The sequence below is a fragment of the Sabethes cyaneus genome, chromosome 1 (assembly GCF_943734655.1).
Source record: "Sabethes cyaneus chromosome 1, idSabCyanKW18_F2, whole genome shotgun sequence".
Classification (NCBI taxonomy): Eukaryota; Metazoa; Arthropoda; class Insecta; order Diptera; family Culicidae; genus Sabethes; species Sabethes cyaneus.
In genome coordinates this window covers 9,857,607-9,881,157 of record NC_071353.1, presented here as the reverse complement: position 1 = coordinate 9,881,157, position 23,551 = coordinate 9,857,607, and the positions used below count along the sequence as shown (strand labels likewise).

The 23,551-nt window shown below is 39.4% G+C and overlaps 1 protein-coding gene across 1 annotated transcript; it reads right to left on the bottom strand.

Annotated features, from left to right (window-relative positions):
- Positions 1-3,211: 3,211 nt before the first annotated feature.
- Positions 3,212-22,961, bottom strand: LOC128738703 (acyl-CoA Delta12-desaturase). The gene is made up of 5 exons (XM_053834031.1): positions 22,601-22,961; positions 4,340-4,615; positions 4,150-4,280; positions 3,589-4,084; positions 3,212-3,525 (listed from the first exon to the last, which is right to left on the bottom strand). The coding sequence occupies exons 2-5, from the start codon at positions 4,581-4,583 to the stop codon at positions 3,314-3,316; spliced, it is 1,083 nt and encodes a 360-aa protein (XP_053690006.1). The 5' UTR covers positions 4,584-4,615; positions 22,601-22,961; the 3' UTR covers positions 3,212-3,313.
- Between the last annotated feature and the right edge of the window lie 590 nt (positions 22,962-23,551).

The window sequence follows — 23,551 nt, the reverse complement described above, 5'->3', positions numbered from 1 at the left end:
CGGTATAGACGGGACACCATACTTATTGTTCGTACAACATGAATGGCAGGTGCTTGAACCTTAAAACTGCTCTCCATATTCATAGAATCATTGACGAATCATTTCTGCCGAAGCAACAACAGTCTTTCAGTTTTGAAAAGCCTCGGAATTGCGCTACAAGAACAACCAAGCTTGTGTACAATATTGAACCGGTTCATGTTCAGAAAACGCCCGTATCGCGGCATTTGCTTCTTGTGTGTAATGATTACAGGTCCAGCTCACATTTGAACAAGAAACTAAACGAAACAGCAACGCTTAGCAATATTCAATTGCGTAGCTGTTAAATTGAATTCGGTTTGATGTTTACGTTTATGAATGGTTATGGTGACGATAATTTGTAACATTTTGACGTAGGACTACGTCTTACGGCAAGGTTTGGCTAGGTAGGGTGTCATTCCAAAAAATCTTTCTCGAAAAGTGGTCGCAGGTTTTGAACGCTAATAGCTTAGCGGTTTCCCGATCGATTTTCAATATTTTTGCACCAATCGATCGGAACATTTTCTAAGAGTTGGCTCAAATGAAGAACGCTATTATTTCGTAAGTGTACACTATTGAAAATAATGAAGCATTGTCCAACTAGAAATCCTCTTGTTGTCTTGCATTTGTGCATGTGACGTGACGCACAATTCTCAAAGCGAGGAAAATCAGTGACTCTCTTATCCGAGATTTGAGTGTATTTCCCGGTTTCCTCTATCGGTTTTATAATCCCTCTCTCACTATTCTTCTTTTCTCTTTGGGTATAGGGTATCTCTTCATTTACATTTCCCTACATTTTTTGTCACGTTTTTTTGTTTTTTTTTTCGACTTTAGCTTTTCGACTTTTTCCTTCCATTTTCAGACCCGTTTTTCCTGTTTCTAGTCTAGTTTAGTTCTATTCTGTTAACACATTTTCTATTATTTTGTTTTCGTCCCTTCCGTTCCTCCTTTTATTATGTTCCTCTCTCTCTCTGGCGTGAAATCCGGCATTTTTCAACTGCATATTTTCTCCTTTTTTCCCGTTTTCCCCCTTTTCTGACCAGTTTGTTCTATTTTGCTTCGTTTTCTTTATAGGTTTTCTTACTTCTTTCTCGTTTTTTTATTCTTTTCCATTCTCCATATTTTTCCGTCCACCTCGTCGTTTTTTGCCTCCCCTTTCCGCTCTGTTCCGTTTTCCCTGCAATTCTGTCACGGCTTTTTTCCTTTTTTTTGAATGCCAGTTTTCTTTCTTTGTCGTGTTTTTTCTCTTTTCCTATCTCGTTTGTCCAGTTTTCCTCCGTACACTTTTCCATTTTTTCCGCTTTTTTCAGTTATCTCTAAACCAATAGTTTTTAAAATTTCTAACTCTTTTCGTCCTTTTCTAACTCTTTTTCTCTCCTTTCTCGTCTTCGTCTGTACCATTTTCCCTCTTTTTGTCGCCGTTTTCTCGTGCTTTCTGTCACGTTTATTCTGTTTCTGGCTCCCTATTTTGTATTTCCCTTTCGGTTTCCCTGTTGTACCTCCCGTTTTACGTGTTTTTTTTTTCTTTCGTTTAACCTTTTTCCATGTCCATGTTTTCTGTTTTTCTCTTCTTGTTTTACTTGTGTTTGTTTTTTGTTCGATTTTTCTTTTTTGTCCGTTGTTTCCTCTTCCCCTGTTTTTCTCTTTGTTTTCTCTTCTGCTCTCCCTCTCTTTCTATCCAGCTTCCTTTCTTTTGACTCTGTTTCCCTTTTTCAGCTTTTCACTTCTCTTTTTCAGTTTTTTCTTTCCACTGTTTTCTCTTTTTAATTCTTGTTTTTCCTCTCACGATGCTAGTTTTTCATCTTTGAGTGAAAACCCCTTCAACTGATTCTTACCCGCAGTTTGCCAATTCCCCCATCATGCTCACAGCCACCTCATATTAAACCAGATAATCACTACATCGATTGTGTTTCCTTTTTATCTGTTTTTCCTATTTTTCTGTTCTTCTATCTTCTGTCTTCTGTTTTTCTATCTCATTTTTCTGTTTTTTGTCCCATCTCTCTCTCTCTCTCTTACATCCTGTTTGATCTCTTCTTCCCGTTTTCCTTGTTTCGTTTATTGGCTTTTTTATTTCTCTCTTGCTCTTCTACTTTTCCCTTTCGGTTTCTCTTACTCCCTTTCTTGCCTCGTTTTCCCTCTTTCGTCTTCGTTTTCCACTTTTTATGTCACATTTTCCCTTCCATTCTGTCACGAAATTTCTTTCGTTTTCTATTCTTCCTGTCTGTTTTCATTTTTATTTTATTTTCTCTCTCTGTTGCCTGCTCTTTCTCTGTTCCTTTTCTCTACTGTTTCTGTCCCGTTCTTACCTTTTAATTAGGTTTTGATTTTCTTCTGTCTTTTTCTGTTGTCGCTTTCTGTTCCGGTCTTTTTTCGGTCACGGTTTCTCTTCTTTTCCGCTTTTTAACTCCTTTTCAATCTCGTTTTTCGTTTGTTCCATACGTCCTCTTATTATGTTTTACTCTTCCTTCCTTTTGTGTCACTTTTTGTTTCTGTGCTTTTCTGTTTAACTCTTATTTCTTCGTTTTTCATTTTTTCCCTTTTTTTCGTTTTTTGTCCCGTTTTTTATGTTTCTCTGTTTTAGTTTCTTCATTTGCCTTCTCCCGTATCTTCGTTTTTTTCTAACCCGTTTTTGTCCGGTTTATTCTAATTTTCTTTGTTTTCTTTATGATTCTTTCTTCTTTCCTCTCGTTTTCCTTGTTTTCTTTTTCTTTCCAGTCTCTTCGTTTTTTTTGCCCCGCTTTCTCTCTTTTCCTCTTTCATTTTCATCTTTTCCCCTTTTTTTATCTTTATATGTCCCATTTTCCCTCCTATTCGGTCATACTATTTTTTTCATGCCAGTTTTTAATCTTTTTCTCTTTCGCGCTTTTAATCTTGTTCCTCTTATTCTAATGCTTGTCGAACCGGTGGGCGGAGAACCTAATTTTCAATCTTTTTTTGTTTAGAGTTTTTTTAAATTGGACTTAAGAATGAACATGAATTGATTTTGAATTAGACTTGGAAATAGACTCAAAATTAAAACTAAACAGGGAATGGACATAAAATTAGACTTCCAACTGGACTTGAAATAGGACTTAAATTTGGACTTGAAATAGGTGGTAAAGATACTAAACAAATGAACTTCAGGCAACACTTTAGTACTTAGTGAAAGCACCCAGTCAGCTTACAAATTGAATGAATTCGAATCATTTTTGGTTTCTGTATTTTATAGAAAAAAGTATTCTTCGATTACACAAAAAATAGTAGCAAATAAATTAACTCATTCAGCAGCGCCGCGAGAGGCCAATTGCCTCTTTCCTTTCTAGTGAAGTCTCTCGTTTTTTAGGTAATGCTCGCGCTGCAAGTTGCACATATCCTCGGCACCGGCTTGCTTCAGACAATCCACGATTGGTCGACCACTGTCGACGGCCATCGTTAGACCCTTCTTCACGGCTTCCGTCGTCATGGTTTGCAGCTTGGTAGCCATTCCCATGGCAGTACAAATCCGAATGAACGCGGTCGTACAACCGGAACCTAATCCAAAACAAACATCGATTTTTTAAATTGGAAATTGACACTAAATCTATTCAAACTCACCGTAATTTCCAAACTCGCCACTCTGATAGTCGAACGGCAGCAGGTAGTGATACTGCGGCCAATAGCTTTTAGTCACCACGAATACCATGTTGGAGTCGCTCTGTTTGTGGTTCTTATCCAAACCCCAGATGAAGTGTGCCGAGTTGATCAACCAGGACACGTTCAGCACTAGCAGATAACGCAGGGAGAACGCCACAAAGATGGCGGCCTGCACAGTATCACCCCAATATTCCAGTGGCGCATTAATCGGTAGCAGCACAAAGAGCACCGGATAAAGGAACCAGTAGAAACGCTTTTGGAACATTACTACTCCATCCGACTCCAAGTCGGTCATGTCAACTTTGGCCAGCATCTTCTCCTGGCGCGGACTTAGTTTGCGGATGTTGGCGAACACTTGCGCATGCAGGAAGTCCTTGTCGCTGTAGAACGGATCGTCTGCGGTGCGGAATTTTTCGTGATGCAACCGATGCATGCGAACCCAATCGTAAATGGAGCCCTGTTTGAGAAAAGGGATGAGAAAATTCTGTGCTGCTTAGGTTTGAAAAAGTCCGTATCACTTACCTGTCCGGCCATGGTTTGGCAGAGCATCAGGAAGATTCTCAGGAGGGTGGACGCCTGGTAGGCTCGATGTGCCCACAGCCTATGAGCGCCAGCAGTGACGCCCAAAATTCCACATAAGGTTAATAAGAATGCTGTAAAATTTTAGATTTGTAACCACAATCAACGCCGTAAAGGAAACCAGTATGCTTACTGAACACAAACGTTATCGCTGAAGTGTGAGAAAAAAGAACCAAAATTCCGTACACGCCTAGGATGTTGAGGTGGATGTAAAATAGCACCGAGGGCCAGCTGGCTTCTCGCTTGTTGTCGCGTGAGGTACCGTCGGCTGGGTCGGCTTCTTTGGAGGATGAACTGTCTGGGTTGGTGTGGTCCTTCGGAACGGGTTCGGTGTTTTCCGTTCCGGTTGCGGGGGTGGAAGCTTCAGTCGTCGACATCGTTCCGATGGCCTTCCCGACAAGATAACAACCTGCAACAGCGATGGAATGTTAAAACAGAATAACAAGAAGGAGTGCGTGCGCAATTTACTCGTGAAACTTTTATTGCAACTACAGAACGGGTTTCCCGAAAGGGCCACGGTTAGTGTACTGTTGTGTGTATGGAAGAGTTGACCTTGATGCGTGGATCAAGTTCTACCGGTGCGACTGTCAGTTCCTACGGAAGAGCACCTTTACAAATGGGCTCTTATCGGGAAACCGGTTCGCTTGAAAATGAAATGCATCGCAAGCAAATTTATTTCAATTTTGTTATAGCATCGGACGCACGATTGCAATGCACTTGCAAATAAATTCTCTGGGAAAAAGATTTTTATTCTAACTGAGAGTTTCACTACAGAACAATGGTCGTAAAGGAGAGCTTGTTACGCTCATTCGCCCAAACGTTTACCGTGCGTTGACAATTGAAGTTCAAGTTCAAAGGCTAATTTGTAGTTTGACATCGCTTCCTCCGGCAACGGGGGCATTCTATGCCCATGTGTGCAGCAGGCCATGATTATGCACATACTTAATTGCTCGGCAGCGAAAGCTTTGTTTTTCTAACGGCACAATTTGATGCGGTGCAGTTCGGTGTTACGCAAGCGCTTACCCGGCGCGACCTGACTAGACGAATTGTTGCCTTGTTGCCTGAATTGTCGGTTTAACTCGTGGAAATAACAGGCTATTTAATAGGCAGCTTTGTAAACGATAGACCGCCTGGTTGGCACAGTTCAATAGATCGATGGAGATCGCTAGGGCAGTCGTAAATCTGAGATAAAAGATAAACGCAGTGATTAAGTTCTCCCTTCTGCTGGGGGTTCGTACGGAACTGTTACGTTTTGTTGCTGTGATATCATTCAATCAGCTGTACCGCCGGTAACCGCAAGTGCCATCTGCATTTTCAGCAGTTTTCTATTAGAATAATTCTCGCTATTGGGTTGAATTCGACAATCTAGAATCTTAAGTATTCGAGGATTCGATTCGGACTAGACCATCCGAAGTAAAAATGAATCTTTGGGTATAGGTTTTACGGGAAAAGTGATTTAAAGTTTTGAACGCTTATTAATAAGCACGAAAAAAACACATGCCAAATTTGGTTTCTTTTGCTTGATTAGTTCTCGAGTTTTGAGGAAATTTGTGTTTCATTTGTATGGGAGCCCCCCCCCCTTCTAAGAGAGGAGGGGTCTCAATTTGTTTTGTTTCATTGGTTGGGAGACCCCCTCTTACCCCCTCCTTAAAATTGCTGGTCATTTTATCTATCTAACGATATATAAACTGTTCAGTTTTGTTCTGAAGTTTATTAGTTATTATCTTTTGAAATCTGTCATTCAAACGTTACACTTCTGTTTTCGTTTTCACAAAGTGCTACCCAGCCTCAGTATAGTAAACAAAGACGTAGTCCTACGTCAAAAGTTACGGCCATTTTGGGGAATTTTTCGGTGCTTAAAATGATGTAGACTTAATACTGAAAATTGTGAGTATTTTTACCTTTGTTATACCGTTCTGATTCAAACTTAGAACAGTCTCAAACTTCGAACACTTCAGAATAAAATGCTCGTAGTATCGCTAATATGATAAAATATTATGCTTATTGTACACCACCGTGTTCGTTAGAATGTCCTCTATCCGGTGAGGTATGACATTGAACTGTAGGACTCTTTGTAAGAAATCAGGAGGCGTTGGAAAAAAGTGAGAACTCAGATGTTAACTTCGTTCGCATACTCTTAGCGTTTCGTGCAAAAGTAGCTGTTTTTTTCGTTTGCATTATTTTACCAATTTTAGAACATTTACCTTCCCACTGCGCGATTATTAGGTAAGTGCAAGATATATATGTACTAAAGCATAGTTAAAATACAATATTTCATGCATTATTTCAAAGATATTAGATAAATAAATAGTGTTCGAAGTTTGAATCACGTTTTGAGGTGTGATTCAAACTTCGAACACCCACGAATAATATCCGGTTTTTTCGGGTTTTCCTTCGGGAAAATTAATTGTCTGCATTGATAAAGCTGTAGAAAGTAAACTTCCTTTAGATGTGGTTTATGGTGTTCGTAAATATTAGCAATTGACTTCAGAAATAAGGATTGAAACTAATTATTGTGTGAAAAATATAAATCACACTGTTAGGTGGATTTAAAAGGACAGTGTTTAGAAAAAGGATGTAATTTCACTTATTTAAGTTGAATGACACTAAAAACATTAATACTTTTCAAAGTAATACAAGTATTCGATGTCTGAGACTGAAATATTCGAGCTTTGAATGTCGACCATGAAAGTGTTCGAAGTTTGAATCAAAACCGAACAGCAGTTTTTTAGTGTTTTTCATTATAAAATAACATTTTATCCTCATTTTTGAAATTTTCCCATGAAAATAAATAAATTGCCATGCTATTGAACCATTCATGGGGGTAGAATAAAGATGTTTTCGAGCATTTTACTTTGAAGAAAGTTTCAGCATGGCTTAAGTGTTCGAAGTTTGAATCAGAACGGTACTATATAACAAAGGTTTAGGAATTGGTCGAAAAACACGAAGTTGATCCGAGGCCCGGAGGGCCGAGTCACATATACCAATCGATAGAGCTCGACGAATTGAGCAATGTCTGTGTGTGTGTATGTGTGTATGTGTGTATGTGTGTATGTGTGTGTGTGCAGCTCATTTTCTATCGCCTGTTTCTCGAAGGTGGCTGAACCGATTCGACCGCTATTACTTTTGTTTGAAAGGTATTATTGCTTAGTATATCACTATTGAATTGCTTTGCGGTCCGACGTTTCGTTTAAAAGTTATAAGTAATAATGTGAAAACTACGTGACACGCGTTTCTCCGGAACTACGCAACCAATTTTAACGATCTTACTACCAAACGAAAGCTCTTGCTATTATTAAACTTTTTACCAAGTTTTATTGAAAACGGACAAGCAGTTTAAAAGTTAGCCTTAAAAAACCACTTTTGATAAGGTTCAAATGATCGCCTGTTTCTCAGAGATGGCCAAACCGATTTATGCGCTATTAGTTTTATTTGGCAGGTAATATAGCCGGATAGATCACTATTGAATGGTTTTTTGATTGGACGTTTAATTTGAAAGTTATGAGCAATCGTATACACCACACCAAAATTAACAATAATTTATAATGATTTTAACCAAGATAATTTACCTAATTTCAATTATTTTAATATCAAACGAGAGGTTTTGACACTACGAATATATATGCAAAATTTTATTAGAATTGGTTTCACCGATCAAAAGATATTAATCCTCGAACTCTCGCGCCAACTTTTGCAACACAGTTACTCGCGCGCACAATAGCCCAAAACCAAAGAAAACGTGCGCACTAGAGTTTTGACTAGGAAAACTTGGTTTTAAATTTACCGAACCTTTGGAAGAGTTTCTTTAAATTGAATGCTCTATCATCTGGAAGAATTTAAATTTTGATTAATCCCCCTAAAAGTGAAATAAAAAAATTATTTTTCTTCAGTTTCAATATAACACATTGATGTGTTCTGCAAAGTTTTAGAGCATATTATTACAACAAATTTTGCTGAAGACTGTAACCTTCTATCTCTTCAGCGAAAACAGAGAAATCTTATTTATTGTTTCTGAATTTGTAAAATCAGTTTTTCTAGTTTAGCCCTTTCTGTAATTGTTGTATGACTTTTTCATGTATTACAAAGTTGTACAAATAGTAAAAATACACAACTTTGCTGAAAATAGTATACCTCTATGTTTGCTTGTTTAGGAACTGTAGAACTTTGATTATAAAAATACCCTGGTTTTAACCCTGAATTACTCGACTACCAACTGACGGATACATTTTAAACATTTTACATTTGCTGATAGTTTTGCTACATGCAGACACCATTTTTCCATATTAAGTAACGTGAAAAAATTCCAGTTGGGGCCAATAGCGGTACACCTCACATGCTGCTTGCTTCGTTTCTGTGCTGTCGGTTTATGCTGATCTATTTTCCTAACAATTTAAAGTATTTTTGCATTGAATAATTCAGACATTTTGCTCATAACAAGTTTATTAAAGAATATACGTTAGTTAAACAACGATTGGTAAATATGGCATTCAACATGGCTACGCATGTTATTCAGAATACAACAGCGTGGGTAACCGAAGGGTAATAAAAATTGATGAAATTTTTTCAAGAAAACTTTATTGATGTGAATCAAATAGCATGGCATTACAGGAAATTATGCATAGTTCAAAAACCTATAAACTAGACCTTTACTATGCAGTGTATATGTTAAAGAATAATATTTCTTCTTACAACTTACTTTTACTTGCACTTACCCACATTAGTAACAACTTACTCAGCAATTTCATGAGAAAAAGAACTATCAAAATTTGTAAGTGCTTCTATTTTGTTCAAATTTTGTAAGCTTATTCAATTTCCAAAATTTTTATGTAAACCAACGCACAATGCAACGTTAACTAATAGATGAATTAGGTTCCGAAGACGTGTCGATTTCTATCTCAAATAGCAAGTAAGACCGTATAACAAAGGTTCCTTTCACCACTAGGTGGATTAAATCAGGTTTTTTAGGGTAAAAAGAAGAAAAAATGTTCTAATGCTGGCCTGCACTGAGAACATAATCTCGTATTTTTTTAGAAAACAGATTCGTAAAACTATATTCGCAGCTGTTAAAAATAATTTTATCTATACCTATAAAAAAGGATTTCTGTCTGTCTGTCCGTATGTTCCTTTTAGAATCGAAAACTACTGAACCGATCGGTGTGAAAATTTGCCTGTAGGGGTTTTTGGTGCCAGGGAAGGTTTTCTTGATGGCAAAATACCCCTCTCCCCACTAAGAGGGGGGGCTCCCATACAAATCTATGCCTATAAAAATGGATTTCTGTCTACCCTATGTTCCTTATAGAATCGAAAATTACTGAACCAGTCGGAGCGAAAATTTGCATGTAGGGGTTTTTGGTGCCAGGGAAGGTTCTTATGATGGTTAGAGATCCCTCCCCCCACTAAGAGGAGGGGCACCCATACAAATGAAACACAAATTTCTGCATAACTCGAGAACTAATCAAGAAAATGGAACAAAATTTTACATGTGGGTGTTTTGAGAGACAAGAATTTTTTCTATGGTGAATTGAGATGTCTCCCTACTTTAGGAGGGGGTGCTCCTATACACATGAAATACAAATTTTCTCATAACTCGGTAAGTAATCAAACAAATGGAACCAAATTTTGCATGTGGGTGTTTTTGGAGGCAGGAATTTTTTTAATGATGGTTTGAGACCCCTCGCCTTGGTGGTAGGGGGTTAAGAACTCTCATACAAATAAAACAGAAAATTTTACGTAACTTAAAAACTTATTGAACTCGAGAAATTTTAGATTCTTTCATAAAACATTAAGCAATAACAAGACTACCAAAAACTATCAATAGTAACATTAGATAATTTAGCGCGAGACGGCCACAGGTCGCGAGTGTTATCGGCGACCTGCCGTCGGAAGCGCTGGCCACTGCGGGGGGCAACCCTCCCTAGAGATCACCTCTATCTAGGTTCATTTATTTTCCTAGATCTACTGATCTCTATTACTTTCCTTCAGTTGGGTCACCCCTGCGAAATGATACTTTCTACGAAAAGATTTTCTGTGAAATGGTACATCCCGTGTAAGGTTTTTGCGAAATGGTATTCTGCGAAACTCTATATTCCGCGTTATGGTCAACCGAGAATTGGTGTTCCGCAAAATGGTATTCGGCGTAATGGTTTGTAATGATGGCGAATATTTAAATGCTATCCGCTTTATTTTATCAGACTAAGCAATGGGGGGAGTTGTTTTCTACTTTACTGTGAGCAAAATATGTATATTAAAACACCCATGAACTCCCCAGAAACTTGCAAAACTCAAGATTGTGACAAAGGTCATCCGTGCTTCACGATTTATGTACAACACAGTTTAATTTGTGGCAATACGAAGTTTGTCGGGTCAGCTAGTACTCTTTAAAAATATTCACAGGCTTATTGTCTACCACAAATGTTGTTGTTACGAGTGGTTCGTATTTTGTACGAGTGCACATTCGTAGCATATTTTGCACATTTGTGAAACACATGGAAGCTGTTTCCTCACCTGTGGCATACCTCATTGGCTCTCAGAAGCGAACAATCGAACTGTCAAATTAAACCATGTTCCCGAGCAGGGTTATTTTCGAAAAACCATCGAACTGTCAAATTTTAACCAAAAAGTTAAAAATTTCGTGAAATGGTTCACAGCCTTAGGACTGTTTTTATGAATTTACTTCGTGGTAGAAAACAACGTAACGATGTTTGTAAAACAAACGCTCGTTTTCTTAGTATCAGTGGCGGTCATCGCTAACCAGAAATTCAGCGTCGCTAACCGCTAATCCACTAACTGAAAAAGTTAGCTCGATAACCGCTAAACGCTAATCGATAAACTGTAACACCTCGACCAAGCAAAATTCGAAAATATGGGGCATTTACATTACATTTGGGTGTTACAGTTAAATAAGCAAAATAGGTGCCCTGAGTGCGGACAGCCCTGCTTGGAAGCACTTGCAATATAAAAATGGCGAGACAAAGTTTGAATAATTTTCCAATTTTCCTGAAATTTTAGTGATCAGCGGTTTCCAGGGTTTATTTTAATCGCACAGTTTCACTAACGTACTTCAAATTCAGCGAAAACGCAAACTCGCTAATCTCAGAATTTGGTGCTGTTAATTATCGTTTTAGCGAATTAGCGAAATTGTACCCAATTAGGGTAGATGCTCCAGTAGTTGTGGTAGTACCAGTAGTGGTGGAAACTCGAAATATATCATAATTTTGGCGGATTTCGAGATAATTTCCGTTTTCTATTTTTAAATATATATTTGTTAACAGTTTTATCTAAGATACACAGTCAAAATTCAAGATGTTGGTGCAAAAATTACAAATTCCTTTTCAGCAGTCCAATAGAGTGCAATTACTTAAGAAATTCGTAACAATCCATAGCATTTTAACAAGCATACGTTGTTATTCACCGGCTGCTATGCTCATTACAAGCGTTGCTAAGGCGGTAAACAACATTCCACTATTATAGGCAAGTTTTCCACTATTATAGGAACATTACCACTACTTTAGGAGCACATACTAATGTCAGGAAAAGCAATATTTTATATATATTAACCAGCAGAATGGTATAATTTTGGTATGTATTTAAAGCCAACACTATGGTGCACCATATTATCATGTAGTTCAATTGGAAACTGATACATTGAGCGTTCAAATTGTCTTTACACACTATCCCCCGACATAATCCCTCCATTACTGGAGCATTTACCCTACTATAATTCAAGCTTTATTATTAGTGTGTAGTGTGGAGGCACTGTGTAGAATTTACAGTCTTTAACTTTGTGCCTAACCACTAAAAACTCCTTACTTTCTCCGTCCTTTCCGCTCTCCCGGAACAACCGGCAAGTATCACTTCGGGACAAGCAAGTGCCTTTGCACTTCACCGTTACCTCTCGAGACATGGACCGATCCAGAGGTGGTGACCATCATGACTTTCGTTCTTTCACGGCCACCATGCACTATGGGCCAGAAATTAAAATTTCGGGACACATATATTTGCAGTTAAACGGCATATCTCAGCTCAATGTGGTCTTCGGCAACTTTTTGAATGAAAAAATGATGCATCTTTTGAAGGGGTCGTCCAATATTTAGGTGTTACTTTTTCAACAATTTAAGTAATAACTTTTTGAGTAAATTTTTTTCACTTTTTTGGTTTCGAAATATTAAAGATAAACCAATTTCAAGTATTTTTCCTAAAGATATCAAACTTCTTCCTGTCGTGTCCCGACGGTGCAATACCTTCAGTAAAACACATTTCCATTCAATTATTAATAATCTAAATTTTCTTTAAAACAATATTTAACTCGCGCTTATTACCGTCCGTCCTCCTCAAAGCTATTCATATGACTGCTCTCCTGATGTTACTTTCTTTTTCTCTCTGTCGTCTCTCTTCGTGCTCTCATTCTCTACACTAACTTTTACCCATTTTCAGCAATAGACCTTTGTATATAAACAACCCCTCAAATCACATTTCTTCTCGTAACATGTTTATTTAAACAGACAGCTCAATGTGATGTTCTGACAATATTTTGCACATAAAAGAGGAATATTTTTGCTGAAGAATATTTTGCTTTTTCTGCATACATTAATAAGATATAACTGTTTTTAGGTTAAAAACCGTCTGATGAAAAATGTGTATATTTTCAAGGGTGGTGTCTTCGGAGAAGCAAAATAATAAAATATAGCACATCTTCCTGCACTATTAGGGTGACCATGAATTCACCTATTAGGGTGATACAAACTTTTGTTTTCTTAAATAAAATTAAAAAAAAGTTTTTTTCTTAAAAAGTTGCAGAACATACTAAAATAAGCAACTTTGCTGAATAAAGTAACTATCTATCTCTTACCGGTTGCGAAATATAATGATGTGTTAAAAAAAAGCACTTAAAAATCAATTACACTCAATAACTTTGCACACGATTATTTTATTGCTTTCAAATGTTCTACAAAGTTATTTAGTATGTTGAAATACATATTTTCTGTGAAGACCGTTTGACGCTAGGACGCATGTTTATTAAGTTATAAAAGGTATGAAAAAAAAATCCGCACTATTTCCAGGTATTCCCAGCCATGGTATTCCCAGGTATTCTCTGAAATGGGCAGATAACATTAATAATTCCCTACAAATTGGTATGAAAACTAATTGCAGATACTTGCAGATGGCTAAGATATTCGGATTTTTCATCAGACGGTTTTTAACCTAAAATCACTTATATCTTATTAATTAATGCATATAAAGCAAAACAGTCTTTAGCAAAAATATTCGATTTTTATGTGCACAATATTTTCTAGAACATCACATTGAGCTGTCTGTTGAAATAAACATTTTACAAGAAGAAATGTGATTTGAGGGGTCGTTTATAAACAAAGGTCTATTGCTGAAAATGGGTAAAAGGTAGAAGTTTCATATATTCAGAAAAATTACTTGAAATTGGTTTATCTTTAATATTTTGAAACCAAAAAAATGAAAAAAAGTTTACTCAAAAAGTTATTACTTCAATTATTGTTTAAGTAACGGTTAAATATTGGACGCCCCCTTCAAAATATGCATCAATTTTTTATTCAAAGGGTTGCCGAAGGCTACATTATGCTGAGACATGCCGTTTAACCGTAAATATTTTTGTCCCGAAATTTTAATTTCTGGTTCATAGTGCTATGGTTTCTATGGTCACTGGTGGCATCTCACTTCGCACCACGCCAAGTCGAGGACATTCAAAAACCACGTGCTGTGGCGTTTCCACCGTCTCTGGCAGAACCAGTGTGAGTCGATGTGCCCATCTACCATTCTCTGACGTGTCCCAGTCTTGCTGCCATTTGCCCAGCAACTCTTCCCTCACCAGCTTCCGAGCTCCTCTAGTGTTTATTCGTCCATGGAAATCGTCTCATCGTCTTCCATGGAAAATCATGCATCATCAATAGCTTCCCCAGAAAGCTCATAAAACTGATTAAATCTACGATGGATGGTACACAGCACTGTGTTCGGATTCCGGGTGGATTGTCAAGTTCATTCGGTTCACACAGAGGGCTTCGTCAAGGCGATGGTCTTTCATGCCTGCTGTTCAACATAGCGCTGCAAAGTGTTATGTACCGAGCGGAAATCAACACGCGGGGCACGATATTCAACAAATCTAGTCAATTCGTCTGCTTTGCCGATGACATGGATATTATCGGCAAAACATCTGTAGCGGTGGCTGAACAGTACACCAAAAGTGCGAAGCAGAAAAGATTAGGTTAAAGATAAATTCGTCTAAAACAAAGTACATGCGGGCCAGCGGAACCGAGACCGAACGACACCGCTTGGGCAGTAGTATATTGATCGACGGCGATAAGTTTGAGGTAGTCGATGAATTTGTCTATCTTGGCTCACTGGTAACGGCGGACAATGATACCAGCCTTGAGATTCGGAGGTGTATTATCAGCGGAAGTCGGGCTTACTATGGGCTTCACAAGCAATTACGATCGAGCGGACTAAGTCCCCGTACAAAGTGCACCCTGTACAAGACGCTTATTAGACCGGTTGTTCTCTACGGGCATGAAACATGGACAATGCTCGAGGAGGACCTGCGTGTGCTCTGAGTTTTCGAACGACGAGTGCTAAGAACGATCTTCGGCGGCGTACAGGTAAGCAGAGTATGGAGACGGAGGATGAACCATGAACTCGCACAGCTCTATGGCGAACCCAGTATCCAGAAGGTGCTACGAACCAAGCAGGCAAAAGAAGATGTTGGGCTTGTCGCTCGACCTGAATGACCCGCCAACATGTTGTTCGTTTCCAACTCAACATATGTCTACGTGTTAGAACCCTTTAGGCCGATGAAGGTCTAGAAGAGAACAGATTCACTGCACGGTATTCTTGCGACGTGACCTATCCATCGTACTCTCCCAACTTTCGACAAGTGTACTTTGAGAATCACCCAGTAGTGCCTGCAGTGCATGGTTCATACGCCTACGCCATTCTTCGCTTTCCATTTGCGCTCCACCTCCTCCTGATGAAAATCTATTCGCAACAAAACACAACAATCAAAACACTCAGATAAACGTGGTGAGAAAGTGGCATTGATGATATTAAATTATCTAGAAATTTTTCGGGAGAGATTTTCGAATTCAGCAGATCCGCAGATTCATCTTCGATGAAGTAGCAAGGTATGAGGACGAAGTTTTTGAAGTAACAGGAAATATGAACAGAACTTTTTCGTTTTTGAAGGTTTATCATTCTAATAATGAGTTTCAAGAAACGGACAATTATTCATAAGAAATGGCGGTTGACTGTGACTAGTGTTGCGAAGCCCGCACTTGTGTGGGCTAATTTTCTTACAGACGCGTACTCGTTCTAATAAACGCGCCGGCATAAACATCCCTTTCGGACACACGTTCTTGTTTATTCATGCACTGCAATGACTTTTGCGAGTGGCTAACAGCCACTGTCGTCACTCTCCCACGTCATTGGAGCTTGAGCAACTGATACCGATCACTCGCGAAGACTCGCACTCCCACCCGCATGTTGAATCGAGGGCGGAACATGAAGAAGAAAACAAAAAGTAATGCAAAATTTGTATCCCAGCGTGCCGCTGGCCGTCACGGGCAGCTGGCTGCTCACGAGTTGTTTGCCTCGTGAGTGCTTATGCAGAAAGACGTTACGAGACTGTGCGTTTGCGAGTGTGTAGGTAGTAAAATGTTTGCACACAGTAACGCCGGCTGTTTTTCGTTTGTCCTGGGGGCGCCATTTTGAGAATTCGCGTGGAGCGACAAATTGGCTAGCGCCGGCCCTGCCTTTACTATTGTAGAATAAAAATGCTACGAATTATTTAGATTTAGACGGCGTCTAAAATTTGGGTTTCTCGTCTGTGCGGGCAATATGCCCCAGCTGCAGTATAATACGCTCTACGTTGTGTTTCAAGTATTTGTGCAATTGATATGCCTAGGGTAGACGCACCATTAGTGGTGGTAGTACCACTAGTGGTGGAAACTCGAATTATTCCATTATTTTTGCAGATTTTGAGAAAATTCTATAGAATCATAATCTGAAATAAAAAAAATGTGATTTTTTCAAAAATTTTAGTCGCTTATGACCCGTTAAAGAGTTATTCTAATCAAAAAATTCGATGAATAACCAAATGTTCACGACCATACATTTTCGAGCTAATTGGCATAAAAAACTTTTTTTTACTAATTTTGGTACAGAGGAAAGCAATGGGTGGAACCATAAGGAGACAGCAAACCGTTCTTACGGTAATCGGCAATCATCGACAATGACCGGTTATCCATTGGTCGAACCTCCGCATTGCATTGGTCGGAAGTGAACTAAACAAAAGATGAAAAAGAATCAACATTTCCTACCTACCTATTACAGTTTGACCTGCTCGATTCGCAAAGTGAAAGGAACTCGCCGGTTCAGTTATAAAGTGCATCGACAAGCTCTCCGTACCTACTGGACCTGCATCAACCATTCAGTAGAAGGTAGATGTAAGCAATATTCCTGACCTTGAGAATCGTACAAGAATAAATCGTTTTATTGCGCCTTCTTCACCAGCAAAGTGGGTAAAGTGGAGGCACGGGGCAGTTCTACAAAAATAGCAAATTGCAACTGCAACGATTTTTTAGTATTGTTTCCGGATGCACAGTACATGCGAGTGCAACCACACCGACACGTGACGCCGCGCCATTCGTTCGTAGAATAATCGTGGGGAAGCGGGTTTCCCGCTTGCGCGCTTGCTGAAATCACCGCCGCCACCCGTCATGACGCATTACGGGTGCACTAACTTAATCGATCTCGGCTCGACATCGCCTCTTCTGTGCTAAACTGAGCCACTCATCAAAGTCGACTGAGCATCAGCGGAGAAGTAGGAGGTAGCACGTGTAAGAGGAAATAGGCGGAGACGTATTAAACTAAATCTGAATTTAATTTATTGCACACAATTAGTGACAGTTCGCGGGTGGTTGACTTTCCGATCAGAACGTGATAAACAATTGGTAACAGAATGGGATCTGAATTTAAAAGTCAAATTTTCTTCTAGTTTCGTTATGAAGTTGGTGTGGTTATGGGCTAAATTAACGGAAAATATAATAAAATCTCCTCTGAGTATTTCACAAATATGTCACATGATGTTCTTATTCGATAGATCTTTTAAAAACTTAAACTATGCTTCAACAATAGTTTTGTTAGATCTATTTGATCGGGGTCAGTGCATTACAAGTTTAAGAATAATACATTTTTGCATTAGCGCATAGAAATTATTGTTGCACCCCACGACTTAAATATACTTAAATATATATTTTAGTCATGGTTGCTCCTATTATTGAACAGGCTAGACAATTTATAGACTAGTGAAAATATCAGGAATTACTAACGCGCAGATCTTCTACGGCGGCAATGACGCAGCCGGAATTTTGCCACATTTCAGCTTCGTACTGTGGAACATGCCACGCGAGATATCTCATGTAACTGTTTACTCGCTATAAGACCTTGACGACACACCTGGTAGGTACGAGTTTTGAAAGACGCAGAGCCAAACAAATGAGTCGATAAAACATTGGGCTTAATTTGGAACCGGGTGCTAACAGTGAGCACTACCCATAAGTCCTCGATAGTCGGAAAAATTCCCACCGACAATGTCAAGGTACACGGTACACGGAGAGAAGATCGATTGATGATCGTTTTACGACTTTGGTTTCCGTGTTTGACTCTGACGGTTATTTAGATGAAATCAAATCGCAAACATGTTAAAAGTAACTAGTAACTATAGTGCAGGATGATGATTTCAATCAAGTGACGTTTTATTGGACAATCTGGAATTTCTGTCACTATAATGATTCGCCGCACCCAAGTATAGAATGTATTCATGATGTAAGCAAATGTAACCAGTTTGATGAAACTAATGGAATTGATGAACCAGCCGATACATAGTTGGCAAAGAAAAACTAGACATATTCATTTCCTTACCAAAAACGTCCGTTTCCTTGCAGTTAAGAAAACAACCATGCGTCTACAATGCTTGAGCAACTTTTAATTTGTTTACAAAACTATATTTCAAAATAAATAAATAAATAAATGCATAACTGTCAATGTCAACGTATTTAATTAAAAATGGGTTAATCACAGACGTATCTGCATATTATTCGTTTAGAGTGTATTTAAATGTCAGTTTGTCAGTTTGTTTTGAATTTTCATTTATATTTAATCTTATCTTATCTCACACTAACGCAGCCAATACTTGAAGGCATCCTGGAAAATGCCAATTGCTTAAATCGGTCATTTTTCTTGTCAACGGCCAGGCCAACTGCGCAGCATGTACCGCAGAGAGAATTCCAAAGAATTAAGTGGAATTAAAAATGATACTTAATTCCATTCAACTCATTTAAATCAAGGGGAAGGAAGAAAGCGTGGACCTCCCGTACCAAACGCTTCCCATATAGATATTGATTTATGTACAGACGTTGGGAGTATCTTTGCTAATAAAGGTTAAGTGATACTCCGGACCCTGGGGGATGAACTTATGGCATTAACCATAGTCTGGCTGCAATAGGCCAAGGTTATAGCGCCTTTTTTCGCTCTCTGAAAATTGAAAAATTCCATCTACCTGGCATCATTTTAATTACTTAGTAAAAGAATAAAATTTAGAAATAATAAAATATATGAATGCAGGAAAATCAAATAGATAAACGAGTGAAGTTATGAAACGACCTCACCGGCATTTGTTTCTTCGTCCATTCCATTAAATCCCGCCACTGAACAGCATTTTCGATTAAACTTGAAACAGTTTAAAGTCCTATTCGAAAGCTAGGTTTTGGGTGCCTCCGGGGCAGAACTTCATAAACCGCAAAAGCCACTACCGTATGCACAAGCGTAAATTCGGACCGCTTCCAGTAACTACCATGCAGCCCCATTATGCATTACCGATATTTTCCTTATTCTAAATGCATTCTTAAAGCTAAAAAGAGATAGACTACTGGGACAGAAAGATTCATTGTTCGATACATTGGGTTCTGGAATTTGTAATTCGAGTCCTTACACCGAGTCACATATGCCACCGAGCGGTCGGAGAGCCAGCTCAGCGAAATGCGTGCACTTGTGAAGTGTATGCATGGCGCTGGTGCTTGCGTTCGGTGCCCGCCGTGTGTCTCAATACGATCGGAGTTGTCTGTTTTGTTTTGCTTGTTGCATAATATTTATTTACATGATGTTGTGCATGGCTAGGGTAGAGTACGGATAGTACAATGATGATGATGATGATGATGAGGATGATATTCTACATTGTTATCTTTATCTATTTATATAAGAGGCTTATGTCTGTACCGAAAACCAGGTCTCTGACAGGACGTCATAAGAGGCTTATCGGTAACTAAAAACAGGTCTCTGACAGGACGTCATGCTTTCGTAGCAATGGGTTGTATTATCAGTCACTTCACTGGTCGACTGCTGGACTGCTCGATTGCTCAACTGGTTGACTAGACTGCTCGACTGGACTGGTCGATTAGACTGCTCGATTTGATTGCTCGACTAGACTGCTTAACTGAACTACTCGACTGAACTGTTCGATTCGACTGCTCGACTCAACTGCTTGATTGGACAGATCGACTTGACTGGTTGACTGAACAGCTCGATTTGACTGCTCGTGTGGACTACTCGACTTAACTACTCGATTCGACTGCTTGACACATTTACTTGACTTACTACTCGACCCGACTGCTCGACTTAACTGCACGATTGAACTGCACGACTGGACAGTTCGATTCGACTGCTCGACTGGACTGCAACTGAACAGCATGATTTATCTGCTCGATTAGACTGCTCGACTCAACAGTTCGATTCGACGCTTAACTCAACTGCTCGATTCAACTGCTTGATTTCACTGCTCGACTGTACTACTCGACTCAACTGCTCGACTTGACTGCTCGTATGAACTGCTTGACTCAACATCTCGATTGGACTATTTGAATCGGCTGCTCGACTCAACTGCTCAACCCGATTGCTCGATTCAACTGCTCGATTAGACCACTCGATTCGATTGCTCGACTCAACTGACAGCTTGATTCAACAGCTCGACTGGACTACTCGGCTGGACTACTCGACTTAACTGTTCGACTTAACTGCTCGACTGAACCGCTTAACCCGACTGCTCGACTAGACTGCTCGACTCAACTAGACTAGTCGATTCAACTGATCGGCTGGACTACTCGACTTAACTGCTCGATTAAACTGCACGACTCGACTGCCCTACTCAACTGCTCGACTCAAATACTCGGCTGGACACAAAATAGACTGCTCGATTTGATTGCTCGACTCAACTGGTTGACTTCTGTTTGATTCGACAGCTCGACTTAACTACACGATTCAACGTCTCTTTTTGTGACAAATCTGGCAGGTTGGCAACGCTGGTCGTGATCGTAGGTATAACCTAGAAGAAATTCGTGAGTATTTAGAGCACATAAACGAACTAACTTCTCCTTCTGCCTTTCAACGAAGTAGAAAATACGTTTTATCATAACCCCAGCGGAGGAGAAAAGCAGGCATGGGTAAAACACCGAACCGAGCTTACACGTGGGCACCATTGCTCAAAACCACTCAACAAACTTAATTTCGTTTTGCACGCCGTTCCCGTACAAGCAAACAAACACGAAGTGTAAGAAGCATTACACCGGTGGCGTTAGGTTTAAAAAAATTTCAACCTAAGTGTTCAATGGCCTCCGTTTGCACATTTCCGAGTGTTATCGATATCGGAATCCACTGAAGGCGAGTACTTTCAAGCTTGCAAAAACACGCATGGAGGCGCTTCATACTTATTCTAATTGGCCGTGTGAGTGAAAGAAATAGAAAAGCAAAAAGACACGAGTTCACGCTGGTCGTCCAGCATATATCCGAGAAACTTTTACGAAGTAGAAATACACGCCATCCCGGGTGTTTCCGAAGTGTTAAAACCCGGTGTGCAAAAAACAACACTGAAAAGGCTCGCGGTTGCTTTTTCACAGCGTACGGGTTGTTTTATCAGGCACGGCAACAGCGTACCGTCTCAAATAAACTTCGTGGTAGTTTACAAATGCGGCACGCAGTTTGGTTCAGTTTTTAGACATGCCTGGGAGAAAAGATATCAATCACTGGATATTTACGTCTTTCAAACTCGCGGTTCACAGCCCAGTAGTATCGGGGATACAGCCGTAGTTGATGTTTTTGAATCAATGCTCATAAAGATCATGGCACGCAGTGAATTTGTAGATTTAAATCGCGCGCTTTTGAGCCTTACTGCATCATAATATTTAAACCAAAACACGCAAAAACATCATAGTTGCTCTGGTGAAAATGTGCATTTGGACACAATTGAACAAAACCAAGAGCAAAACTACTGCTGTCCTGTAACTTTAGCGAAATCAAAGATTGTTTTTATTGCCAATCCTTCCCCCACGTTGGTGACATTTACCAATTCGCTTCCTTTTTAACAGTAGCACATCCTTGCCACAACACAATAGATTTTGTTTTCTTTACTCTTCCAATGAAGTGGCAAACGTGCGCACACATATAGAATCATATTACAACCGAACAGTGCAGCTGTAGCGCACTTCCTCAACACAAACATCAAATTGGTCTAGGTTTAATCGTGGTTGGAAGAAATCTTGTTGGAATGGAGAGTTTTGTCACTTTTTCGGACGTACTTTCCTAACACAAACATCAAATTTGTCTAGATTCAATCGTTGTAAAGAATCTTTGACCTGTTGGGACGCGGGTACGCTAACTTTTTTTTCCGCAAGAAAAGTAGTTAAAATTACAGTAAACAGACGGTGTATTTACCAGTCGTTCCTACCTGTGAAGCAAAACGATCATGAAGAAAATGTATGGGGATATTTGAACTTAAAACTTTTCGTTAATTTTCACTTATTAGTGATTGAAAAAAAAAGTTATAATAGAAATCATATAACTATTACTTAACGAGTTTAATCCAAGCCTTATCAATTGTAAGCATTTTGCAATGGGAAAAACAATAACAGTATGAATGTTAATCTTAAAATACCATTACAGTATTAAAGAAAACATTTCCAACCTCGAGTTCGCACAATTCGCCGGAATCTCAAAACGTTACGCACAATTTTGAAAACAAATTATCACTTTTAATCGAATTTACGAAACGACTGAAAAACACCCGCAGACAGGGACTTATCGCCCGGTTGTTCAACAAAAATAAATTCCAGCGACGAAGGTCTTCTCGAGTAAACGCCAAAACGCGTTACCAAAGCAACGAAGTATTCACGATACGATAATCTTCAAGGGCGAAGAAATCTCCCCGGCCTGCTGCTGTCAGGTACCGATGTCGCATCGCCGCTGCCGAACACGTGAGATTCCGGTTTTCCGAAATCGCATTTCAAGTTGACAGAGGGCACTGAACGGTGGTGCTTAAAAATCTTACCTTAACTCTTGCTTCACTCCCGCTCTCCTGTTCCTGTTCGGTTAATCGTATTCCTTCCGGATGATGATGGTTCGCCGGCCACAGTGCCCCACCAAAGGCACCGCAGGAGCAGAAAGGTCCCAACTAGTTTCAGCAACCGAAGCTTAGAAAAGCGTATCTTCCGTTATCTTTTTCGCACGATCACTAAGTACGTCGGTTTTCCACTACCACCACCGCTTTTGCTAGCCACTGGGAAAACAGTCCAACTTTTATTTTCCTATCAAAGACAAATCACAATCATAAAGTGGTACTCCACGATGTCCATCCGCCGTTCCGATAGAATTATTTTCTTCCCGGTTTGGATAAGACTTTTCTCCCAACAACCTCTCGGCTTACGGTCTGTTCGACGCGAGTGTTCCAGTGCAAATAATCGACCGATAAGATGCCCGGCAGCGTCGAAGCCCTGTGCCTTCGTCGTTTGCTCGTCGTCGTCGTCGCCGTCGTCAGCGTCGCTGTTGTTCTTGCTGCTACTCCACCGCTCGTTGCTTCGAATTTACATTTGGAAGCGAAATCGCTGCTGCTGCTAAGGTGAGTTCAGGACTGAAGAAGCGATTATCGGTTATATTTTACCGACCATCACGGGACATTCTGCAAAAACCAGATTGGGGTCACCCACCTTACGGCAGCGATCGTGACTTGTAAAACTGTTTATTCACCAGTGTGTCACAGACTAGTTCTACTGTCTTAACATAATGAGGAATGATAAACATGTGTCAATCGGTTTTTGCCATTCTGGTTATTTTTTATAACGATTCATTGATAAGTCAACACAAAAACATGAGCTTGATCTATTCTACTTTTATGTATTTTTGATTTTGTGTTAAATAAAAATAGTTTTATCATATCTAATATTCAATCCAGTTAAGTGGCAGCACGTTTGAAACATTTTGTTTTAGTGAAATAGCAACTTTA

Excerpts from the sequence above, each read along its gene's own strand:
- LOC128738703 (XM_053834031.1), bottom strand. The coding sequence starts at position 4,583 with ATGTCGACGACTGAAGCTTCCACCCCCGCAACCGGAACGGAAAACACC. Across the intron at positions 4,281-4,339 it reads AGCGATAACGTTTGTGTTCA|CATTCTTATTAACCTTATGT; the intron begins GTAAGCATACTG and ends AAAATTTTACAG. Across the intron at positions 3,526-3,588 it reads TGGCGAGTTTGGAAATTACG|GTTCCGGTTGTACGACCGCG; the intron begins GTGAGTTTGAAT and ends GTTTTGGATTAG.